Source organism: Monopterus albus, unplaced genomic scaffold, assembly GCF_001952655.1.
Source record: "Monopterus albus unplaced genomic scaffold, M_albus_1.0 scaffold210.1, whole genome shotgun sequence".
Lineage (NCBI taxonomy): Eukaryota > Metazoa > Chordata > Actinopteri > Synbranchiformes > Synbranchidae > Monopterus > Monopterus albus.
Window position 1 is genome coordinate 734,442 of NW_018128090.1, and position 11,506 is coordinate 745,947.

At 42.7% G+C, this 11,506-nt stretch overlaps 1 protein-coding gene across 1 annotated transcript in view; it reads right to left on the bottom strand.

The window, feature by feature from the left end:
• Positions 1 to 11,506, bottom strand: part of arnt2 (aryl-hydrocarbon receptor nuclear translocator 2) — a 67,282-nt gene that overhangs the window by 11,196 nt on the left and 44,580 nt on the right. Inside the window, exon 9 of the mRNA XM_020618873.1 lies at positions 4,089 to 4,239. Coding sequence (XP_020474529.1) covers positions 4,089 to 4,239 — 151 coding nt within the window. The remainder of the gene's footprint in view (positions 1 to 4,088; positions 4,240 to 11,506) is intronic.

The window sequence follows — 11,506 nt, forward strand, 5'->3', positions numbered from 1 at the left end:
ACAGTGGACCATGTCCCTTTTGGGGCCCCAGCCGGCTGGGGAAGACGCTGACTTACTCGGGACTGAGAATGGGAGCTCATTCCTATGGAAGCCCAGTATACTATTTAAATGATGTGTAGCCATTATTTCTCCCCAAAGAGGGGGGTGTCAGGCCATGCCATCATACGTTTTCAGAGCCCCACAACAAGCAACACCATTTTCCAGACCTAATCTGCCCTTAACACAAAGCATCACTGAACCCTATTCTCACCCAAGCAAAGAGCAGATATGTGGCTTGACACAGCATCAGTATTGTATTCACTCAGGTTAAGCAGTGGCTGGTCCAACTGGCTTTAATGGCAGTCACCTCTGAGAGCCAGGTCCACTCAGTTGTCCCTCCACTGACACTAACCAAGACTGTCTATCAAAAGATGACTATGACCAATTCCAGTGAGTGAATACAAATTCTGTGTGGGTGTAGGAGTGAAGGCAAATCTACAGGGTCATCGGGTGGGCACCCTCTCACTAGCTGGTGTTTCACTGAGCTGGGCCCACAACACTGAGAAGCTTCAACAGTGTGTTCCAGTGTCCCAGAACTACACGCCCCCTTTGCCTGCACTCACACACCCAACACAGCCCTTTATCTACTCAGGCTAATTCAGGCTAACTGTTACCACACAGTCACTAGCACTAGCAAACATCTGAACTGCTGTTCTAACCACCAAGCATTTCAAATAGAGGTTCAATGAAAATGGCAAATAGAGATGGTGAGAGTGGGCATCCGATAAAATGTGAAACTTTGTGAGGTTATCCCATTTGTGTAGCTCTAGGTGATGTATAAAGTGTTTCAATCCAGTGGATAGATGACTCTCCAAAACCAAACGTGCACAGTGTGCTGAAGAGAAATGACCAATTAACTTTGTCGAATGTTTTTTCTGTGTGTAATGATACAGTTATGGTGTTGGTTTGTTTTTGTTGTGTTACGTAGTTGATTTTCCAAATATCTCTATAACTGTTCATATTTAAGTTGATGAATTAGGAATTGTGTTTTTTTGTATATAATACTTTCGAGTTGAGTTTTGAGGTGGTTCAATTCATTCTGTATTCGTTCAGTAGGGTTATTTGAATATGATTGTCAGTTGTTTTATCTTTAATTCCAAATTATTTTCCAAAACTTTTTGTTGTTTTTTCTTGTATGATGAATATGATATTTTTCCTCTAATTACTACTTTTCCCATTTCCCACAGTAGCGGCCCGCCTCGTGGGGCCCTTGTCTGCGGCGAGAGGGTGAGGTTCCCAGAGAGCCATTCATCTCCACAAAGAATGCCCACTCTTTTTTAATACAACTGTCAAAGTCTGAGGGCCAATGTACCTGAGTCAAATTCTTCGTGTGTTCGTCACACCTGGCCAATAAAGCTGATTCTGAAGCAATGATATGTTAAAGTACCATCTTTTAAAGGGTTTAATAGGGATTTGAGTATTTTTATTTGAGTAAAATAGGAGCAAATAGGAGCGCTTGTCTCTGCTTTTTGCAGACAACGTTGTCCTGTTGGCCCCATCAAACCAGGACCTCCAGTGTGCACTGGGGCGGTTTGCAGCCGAGTGTGAAGTGGCTGGGATGAGAATCAGCACCTCCAAATCTGAGGCCATGGTTCTCAGTCGGAAAAGGGTGGCTTGTTCCCTTCAGGTTGGTGGAGAGTTCCTGCCTCAAGTGGAGGAGTTCAAGTATCTTGGGGTCTTGTTCACGAGTGAGGGAAGGATGGAACGGGAGATTGACAGGCGGATCGATGCAGCTTCTGCAGTAATGCGGTCGATGTACCGGTCCGTCGGGGTGAAGAAGGAGCTGAGCTGTAAGGCGAAGCTCTCGATTTACTGGTCAATCTACGTTCCGACTCTCACCTATGGTCATGAGCTTTGGGTCATGACCGAAAGGGCAAGATCCCGAGTGGGATCGCGCATCTGTTTCGGATGCCTCCTGGGCGCCTTCCTAGGGAGGTGTTCTGGGCATGTCCCACCGGGAGGAGGCCCCAGGAAAGACCCAGGACACGCTGGAGGGACTATGTCTCTCGGCTGGCCTGGGAACACCTCGGAATTCCCCTGGAGGAGCTGGAGGAAGTGTCTGGAGAGAGGGAAGTCTGGGCATCTTTGCTTAGACTGCTGCCCCCGCGACCCGGTCCCGGATAAGCGGAGGAAAATGGATGGATGGATAGAAATAGGAGCATGGTCACTGATTATGATTGAATGAATTATGGTTTCTGTTACATATTGGGTTAGTTAATTGCTTATGAGAAAAAGGTCACAATAAGGGCTGATGGAGGGAAGAAAAATATGTATATTTTCTAGATGAAAGATTGTTCATTCTCCAACTATTGCTTTTATGGCGAATCACTGGTTCAACAGATAATTCAAAGACTTTATTACAAGTGCTAGAGCAAAGGTACAGGATGAGGCCGGGAACATGAGGTCGGGTTGTCATCCCAAGAGGTCGAGGAGTGGAGCAGAGTCGAGGCAGGTTCAGGAATGATTGGCAAATGGAGAGGTGCTTCAGGTAGATAGAGGTTGCAGGGCTGGAGTGGTCTTGTTAATATAGTGGGTCATTGAGGAGTAGAGTAAAGTCAAAGCTGGTTCAGTAGGGACTGGATGATGGTGAGAAGCTTTAGGTAGGTAGAGGATCCAGGGTTATAGTGGTCTGTTAGGCACAGTGGGTCGTCGAGGAGTTGCAGATGCAAGAACTAGCCTGGTTGTGGCATGAACAGCAGGCAAGTACTAACACAGAGCCAGTGTCGGAGAGTTCAAGTAAGTGGAGTGGAACAGTTTCTGGCACTAGCCAGGCAGCAGCAGGGATACAGGTTAGTACATATGCTGGGCAAGCGGAGACTTAGCGTCAGAGAGTTCAGGTAAGCTGCTGGTAGGAAATGAGTGAGGAAAACTCTCAGGAAGAAATCAAATCAAATCAAATTTTATTTGTATAGCACCAAGTCACAACAAAAGTCATCTCAGGACACTTTACAAAGTAAGGTCTAGACCTTACTATTATCGCAATTATTACAGAGGGAAAACCCAACAAATCCCCCTTGAGCAAGCACTTGGCGACAGTGGGGAGGAAAAACTCCTGTGGTCTTGCCTGTCTGGACGTAGCAAGAGCAACTAACTGACTAGCAAGGGTGACACAGCGAGCTGAAGCTATATACTAGCTGAATGGATGGGAATAATTAGCTCCAGCTGTGTCACAGAAGCATAGTATATCCCATCTGGCCTGGGAATGCCTCACAATCTCGCCAGAGGAGCTGGAACACCTCATTGGGCAGAGGGATGTCTGGACTACCTTGTTGAACCTGATGCGACCCAACCCTGGATAAGCGGATGATAATGGATGGATGGATGTTTGGTGCCCAGTGGTATCCCCCAATCACCAGTGGCAGTAGTGAGCAATTGCTTCTTGGCGCACCAAAATGAAGAGAAGACACCAAAATACACTAGAACAAGCCACATGAAAGTGAGATTTGTGCTTTACTGGAGGTGCCTTTCAAATATGGTGGTCTACTTTTTCAAGAAAAAATACTTTAAGGGTGGTTACAAAATTGTTGGCTTTGTGTATGTGCATCTGTTTTGTTTGCTGATCTCCGTTAAAGTGTAGTTCACAGCTGTGCTCCAGCTGTTTCTGTGAGATGTATCCAGGACTGTCTCAGTCCCAAATGGTGCTAGTATTGCCTTCGTTCTGCAGTATTTACCAGTTGTTATGCATTTTGTCAGTTTCCTTTCTGCCCATGTGAATTCTTGAAACAGAAAAACTGCCACACAACAGCTATAAAAGGTGGCGATGGCGCATCACTATGTCAGCTTCAAATTCTGTGACCTTAACACACTTGTACTAGCAAAAAAACCACATGTAACGGTCTGACAGGTACATCATGATCCCGTGGCGGTGATGATAAATTACCCTATTGATATCACAAAATTACAAATATTACTTCCCTAGTATTTTTCACTACTATGATGATATAGATTTCACTTTTATTGCCAAACCCATACAAACTCTTCTGTGCTGTAGGTATGTTTCTAAATCACCCAGTAATAAATGAGGATAACAGATAAAGAGAAAGGCTCACCAAAAGCTGTGCTGCGGTTTGTCAGTCCTGAGTAGGCATTGCCGCTGGGTGAGGAAGTGGCTGGGGACGACAGGGGACTGTAGGAGGCTGGGTCAGTCTGGTAACTGTGGCCAGAACCAATACCAAATGGGCTGGACTGGGCTTTACTAGGCTGGAAAATATAATATACAGCATATCAGGCATGTAACAGAACAGTCAGCTCAAGGTTCAGTATAATACAAGATTCAGGGTTCACAGTGCTCTCATGTTATTTTTAACCCGGTTTCCTGAAAATAAATACAAGTAGAATTACATTTTTATACCTTCCTTAAACAGAAATATACAAAAATGATATTTTCAACATTTTTTTGTAATTTGTTTATTTTTTTCCCCCTCTCATGACAAATGATCTGGCACTGTGAGACATCATGGTTAATGTGACTTGGCCAAAATTCTAAATAAAACCGGTGAGTGCAAAGTCAGCAAGACCCATAATGGTACTCAAACGGAAAACACCTTTGTGTTAAAATAAGACAAAAGGGGCTGGATTAGTGGGGGTGTAATGTTTCAGGTCACACACATTGGTTTAAAATACTTCAAAGAAAGATTTTATAACCTCTGAAAGTTAACATGTCAGTAATGATTTTATCTTTCATCACAGCAATCACAAGGTAAACAGTAGTCAAATCAAATTTTATTTGTATAGCACCAAGTCACAACAAAAGTCATCTCAGGACACTTTACAAAGTAAGGTCTAGACCTTACTATTATCGCAATTATTACAGAGGGAAAACCCAACAAATCCCCCTTGAGCAAGCACTTGGTGACAGTGGGGAGGAAAAACTCCCTTTAAAGGAAGAAACCTCCATACCGCCATATGTAATGGTGGCATATAAAAGCATAGGAAGAGAGGAAAGGGGAGGTGAGGAGAGAAACTCAGAGCATCATGGGGCCCCCCAGCAGCCTAGGCCTATAGCAGCATAACTAAGGGAAGGCTCAGGGTCACCTGATCCAGCCCTAACTATAGGCTTTATCAAAAAGGAAAGTCTTAAGTCTAATCTTAAAAGGTAGAGAGGGTGTCCGCCTCCCGAACTGAGACTGGGAGTTGGTTCCATAGGAGAGGAGCTTGATAGCTAAAGGCTCTGCCTCCCATTCTACTTCTGTGGATTCTAGGAACCACAAGTAAAGCTGCACTCTGAGAGCGAAGTGCTCTGTTAGGATGATAGGGCTCTGCGAGGTCTTTAAGATATGATGGAGCCTTGTCAAGCTCCTCTCCTATGGAACCAACTCCCAGTCTCAGTTCGGGAGGCGGACACCCTCTCTACCTTTAAGATTAGACTTAAGACGTTCCTTTTTGATAAAGCTTATAGTTAGGGCTGGATCAGGTGACCCTGAGCCTTCCCTTAGTTATGCTGCTATAGGCCTAGGCTGCTGGGGGGCCCCATGATGCTCTGAGTTTCTTTCCCCTCCCCTCCCCTCTCCTCTCCTCTCTCTCCCTATGCTTCTATATGCCACCATTACACATTACTACACCCCAACCGGTCGAGGCAGAAGGCCACCCACCAAGAGCCGGGGTCTGTCGGAGGTTTCTTCCTTTAAAGGGAGTTTTTCCTCTCCACTGTCGCCAAGTGCTTGCTCAAGGGGGATCTGTTGGGTTTTCCCTATGTAATAATAGTGATAACAGTAAGGTCTAGACCTTACTTTGTAAAGTGTCCTGAGATGACTTTTGTTGTGAGTTGGTGCTATACAAATAAAATTTCATTTGATTTGATTTGATTAAGGGCTTTGTATGTTAGGAGAAGGATTTTAAATTCTATTCTGAATTTTACAGGGAGCCAGTGGAGAGAAGCTAATATGGGAGAAATATGATCTCTCCTGCTAGTTCCTGTCAGCATTTGGATTAACTGGAGACTTTTTAGGGAACTTTTGGGACATCCTGATAGTAAAGAGTTACAGTAGTCCAGCCTGGAAGTAACAAATGCATGGACCAGTTTTTCAGCATCACTTTGAGCCAGGATGCTCCTGATTTTTGCAATATTGCGTAGGTGAAAGAAGGCAATTCTATAGATTTGGTTTATGTGTGATTTAAAGGACATATCCTGGTCAAAAATTACTCCAAGGTTCCTCACAGTAGTACTGGAGGCAAGAGCTATGTTATCTAAAGTAACTATATGATTAGACAGCAGACTTCTAACATTTTCAGGCCCAAGCACAATGACTTCAATTTTGTCAGAGTTTAGAAGTAAGAAGTTACAGGTCATCCAGGCCCTTATGTCTTTAAAGACATGCTTGAAGGTTGACCAGCTGATCTGATTCATTTGGCTTCATAGATAAATATAACTATCATCTGCGTAGCAACTGAAATTTATGCTGTGCCTCCTGATATTATAAAGGGAGCACGTATAAAGTGAAGAGAATTGGACCTAACACAGAGCCCTGTGGAACACCATGACTAACTTCAGTTTGTGTGGAAGATTCATCATTAATATGAACAAATTGAAATCTTTCTGATAAATAAGATTTGAACCAACTTAGTGCAGTTCCTTTAATCCCAATAACATGTTCAAGTGTCTGCAGTAAGATGCTGTGATCAGTGGTGTCAAAAGCAGCACTGAGATCTAAGAGGACAAGTATGGAGACAAGTCCTTTGTCTGAGGCTAGGAGAAGATCATTGGTGACTTTCACCAATGCAGTTTCTGTACTATGATGGACTCCAAAACCTGACTGAAAATCCTCAAACAAATCATTCTTGTGAAAGTGGTCACATAACTGCTTAGCAACAGCTTTTTCCAGAATTTTAGAAATAAACGGGAGACTGGATATTGGTCTATACTTAGCTAGGACACCTGGGTCAAGAGTAGGCTTTTTGAGTAGAGGTTTAATTACTGCAACTTTAAAAGCCTGTGGAACATAACCTGTTAATAGAGAAAGGTTAATCAGATCTAGTATGGATGTGTTGATTAGGGGAAAGATGTCTTTCAGCAGCCCGGTCAGGATGGGGTCCAGGAGACATGTTGATGATTTAGATGAAGCAATTGTTGAGGTCAACTCAGAGAAATCTATGGGAGAGAAGAAGTCCCAAGTATAAATGAGGTCTGACAGATATTTCTAAAGCCATTGTAGTAGATGGCACATCCATGAAAGCTGTAGGAATGGTCTGACCAATTTTTTCTCTAATAGTTGTGATTTTATTTGTAAAGAAGCTCATGAAGTCATTGCTGCTGAGATCTAAGGGAATGTTAAGCTCAACAGCACTGTGGCTCTTTGTCAGCCTGGCTACAGTGCTGAAAAGAAACCTGGGGTTGTTCTTATTTTCCTCAATCAGTGATGAATAAAATGCGGTTCTGGCACTATGAAGGGCTTTCTTATATGTTATTAAACTATCTTTCCAGGCTATGAAAAACTCTTCTGACTTAGTGGAGCGCCACCTCCTTTCCATTTTTCGTGATGCCTGCTTTAGGGAGCAGAGCTGCGAGCTGTACCACGGGGCTAGCCTCCTCTGTCCAAGTATAAATGAGGTCTTACAGATGTTTCTAAAGCCATTGTAGTAGATGGCACATCTGCGAGAGCTGTGGGAGTGGTTCGACCCATTTTTTCTCTAATAGTTGTGATTTTATTTGTAAAGAAGCTCATGAAGTCATTGCTGCTGAGATCTAAGGGAATGTTAAGCTCAACAGCACTGTGGCTCTTTGTCAGCCTGGCTACAGTGCTGAAAAGAAACCTGGGGTTGTTCTTATTTTCCTCAATCAGTGATGAATAAAATGTGGTTCTGGCACTATGAAGGGCTTTCTTATATGTTATTAAACTATCTTTCCAGGCTATGAAAAACTCTTCTGACTTAGTGGAGCGCCACCTCCTGTCCATTTTTCGTGATGCCTGCTTTAGGGAGCGGAGCTGCGAGCTGTACCATGGGGCTAGCCTCCTCTGTTTTTCACTGCCTTCTTTTTCAGAGGGGCAACAGTATCAAGTGTATTATGCAGGGAGGCTGCAGTGCTATCAACAAGATTATTGACTTGTGCTAGAGTAAAGTTAAGGTGGCCTCACTCCACTATGTTGGCAAATGGCACTGAAGTAAATAATGATGGAATTATTTCCTTAAACTTCGTAACAGCATTGTCAGATAGACATCTACTGTAGTGGAATTGTTTCCCACACAGTGTATAATCCATTAATGTAAATTCAAAAGTTATTAGAAAATCGTCAGACAGAAGAGGGTTTTGGGAAAACACTTAAGTGTTCAGTTTCGATGCCATACGTCAGAACAAGATCAAGAGTGTGATTAAAACAGTAAGTGGGTTTATTTTGTAGAAAGAAATTCTTAATAAAATGATATAGTGCTATGTTATGTATTTGCAAAACGGTTCAAATAATTCTTTAATCTGTTTGACCTGTGGACATGAAATGCTGTGAGTAGGTGCAGAGAGACTCAGAACAACAGGAAGTCGTGCAGATACATACTGAGATGACTAAACTGTCTGCACAAGAATTGTGTGTGGGTGTAAGGTCTGATTGTCTCAGCTTTAGATTATCAACAATTATCAACATTATATGAAATGCGTGGCCTTATAGGATTGACATTATAATCTGCATTAGCAAATATATCTACATGTTTACTTTAGTATCATATGCTTTATTATTTACTTTTGCTTTAACCAGTTCACTTGTCTTTAAGAATATAGGAGACATGTGTAAGGCTGTAAGAGTAGACAGGAAACCACATACAGGAAGTAGTCCACGGTTGCATAGCAACGCTCGAGGTGCTTCCTCTAAAACTGTCTATTGAAAGGTCAGGATGTGTTGTTCTGAGAATGTCACAGATCAAAATCTGCCTGGCGACAAGATCACCAAATGAGGGGTCAGAATGAGGTCAAGAAACCAACCAAGGAAGGAGGATGAAGGACAACACGGATGACGTCAGATCATTTGCATGACTCTTATTATAAATTCTTTATGCAGAGGAAACTCATGGTTCCGGCTTCCTGCAGCAGCTATGCACTGACTTCTCTGTGTGATAGGGCTTCAGATAGAAACGGAATCGAGAGCTCTGTAATTGCTTTTCTTCATCAAGGTTGTAATAAATATTTTAAAGGTTCTTCTGACTTCGACTCTTCCTCAGAAATGAACATGCAGGACGCTTAGGTCCTACAATTTACAGTTTGAGAAAAGCCAGCTGAGTCTAATAATGAACAGAATGCATGGTTGAGACTGTCATTGTCGGCATCTACGTGAATATTAAAGTCGGCTACTATGATTATTTTATCTGTACTAAGCACCAAATCAGACAGAAAGTCTGAGAATTCACTTAAAAACTCTGAATAAGGAGCAGATGGACGGTATACAATAACAAATAGAACTGGCTTTTGAGTTTTTCCAGTTTGGGTGTGAGAGACTCAGAGTGAGACTTTCAAATGAGTTATAACTATGTTTATGTTTAGGTCTAGGGTTGATTAATAGGCTTGGGTCAAAGATCGCTGCCACACCTCCACCTCAGCATGTGTTTCGAGGGATGTGACAGTTACTGTGACCAGGTGGAGTGGATTCATTTAGACTGACATATTCTTCCTGCTGTAACCACGTTTCAGTAAGACACAGTAAGTCAATGTGATGTTCACTTATCGAATTATTCACCAACAGAGATTCAGATGAGAGAGATCTGATATTTAATAGTCCACATTTGATTGTCCTATTACTTTCTACTCTAAGAGGAGTTGTCTTAATTTTAATTGGGTTCTTATGAATAACTCCTCTTGAGTTGATTCTTGATTTATATAATTTACAGTGTCGATGGGGTACTGGAAGTGTTGGGTGGGTAGCAGCTGTAAAGAGACAGCAGAGAGGCGTGTAAGACTGCGACCTGGACTATGAAGCCCGCGTTATTTTCTGGGCACCACCTAGACAACCAGCGGTTGAATGATGACATGCGGCTAAACATGTCATCACTGGTCACATTGGGCAGGGGTCCAGAGAAAACTACGAAGTCCGATATTGTTTTTGCGAAGTTACACAGGGACTCAACATTAATTTTAATGACCTCCGACTGGCGAATTCGGGAGTCATTAGCGCCGACGTGAATAACAACCTTACTGTATTTATGCTTATCCTTAGTCAGCAGCTTCAGATAGGATTCAATGTCGCCCGCTCTGGCCCCAGGAAAACATTTGACTATGGCCGCCGGTGTCTCTAGCTTCACGTTTCTGACTATGGAGTCTCCAATTACCAGAGTTGTTTTCTCAGAGCGGGTGTGTCACTGAGTGGGGAAAATCGATTTGAAACGTGAACAGGCAGGTGATGCTCCGTGGGCATTCGTTTGGAGCTACGACTTTTGTGAACTGTCACCCAGCCACCTGTCTGAGATCCCAGCTGCTCAGGAAGATCTGGGGGCAGCTAGCTTGGGCTAAGCTACAGTGCCTTGCGAAAGTATTCGGCCCCCTTGAACTTTGCGACCTTTTGCCACATTTCAGGCTTCAAACATAAAGATATAAAACTGTAATTTTTTGTGAAGAATCAACAACAAGTGGGACACAATCATGAAGTGGAACGAAATTTATTGGATATTTCAAACGTTTTTAACAAATAAAAAACTGAAAAATTGGGCGTGCAAAATTATTCAGCCCCCTTAAGTTAATACTTTGTAGCGGCCAACACAAACTAGACTTTTTCAGTAATTTGTTGCTTTGCTTTCCTTCATCAAAAGGACCTAAACAATTGTTAACCTCAGCTCGAAAATGATTTTCAGAACTCAAAGATCTCCGGTACAGCCTAACACTAAACAATTCCTCATGATCTGCCTCTGCAGGGGTACTAATGCCATCGGAGCCACACTGTATAAAACAAATACATGAAACGATCGATTTAATTCATGTAGACTGATGAATGCACTTTTGACTGTTTTGGCATTTTGTGATGTGACTTTGTGGTGTTGGGTGCCTTTAATCCTTGTGTATTTCATCTCACTCCAACAGTGTGTGAATACATTTTATATACTTCTGTTTGCAGGAGTGTGTGTGTGTGACAGACAAATAACATATGTACAATAGGTCAGAACAAAACTATCTGCCCAGTTAATGTAATTGTAATATGATCGTTAAATTGGCTCATGGATAGATGTTAAAACGAACCACCCTGTTGTTTATCTGTATTCAATGGCCCGTGAGTCAAAATTCACACCTAAAGTCATTCAAATGAATCATCATTAGCGTGGAAGGAAAATACTTAAACAAGTCTCACTCATCCACTAACATGAATTAGCGAATTGCGTGTTTGCTTAACTGCAACTAACAAAACGAGGATGTAGGTAAATATTGAAATTCCCTTCGATTGGTGGCCAGTCTGTAAAGCACCGGGTGAGCAGGCGCTCCCTATTGATGAGCTTCAGCTAATCCATCGCATTTCCCTGTAAATAGCTTTCTGCATGAGAAAGAGACCCCCCCCCCCCCCCC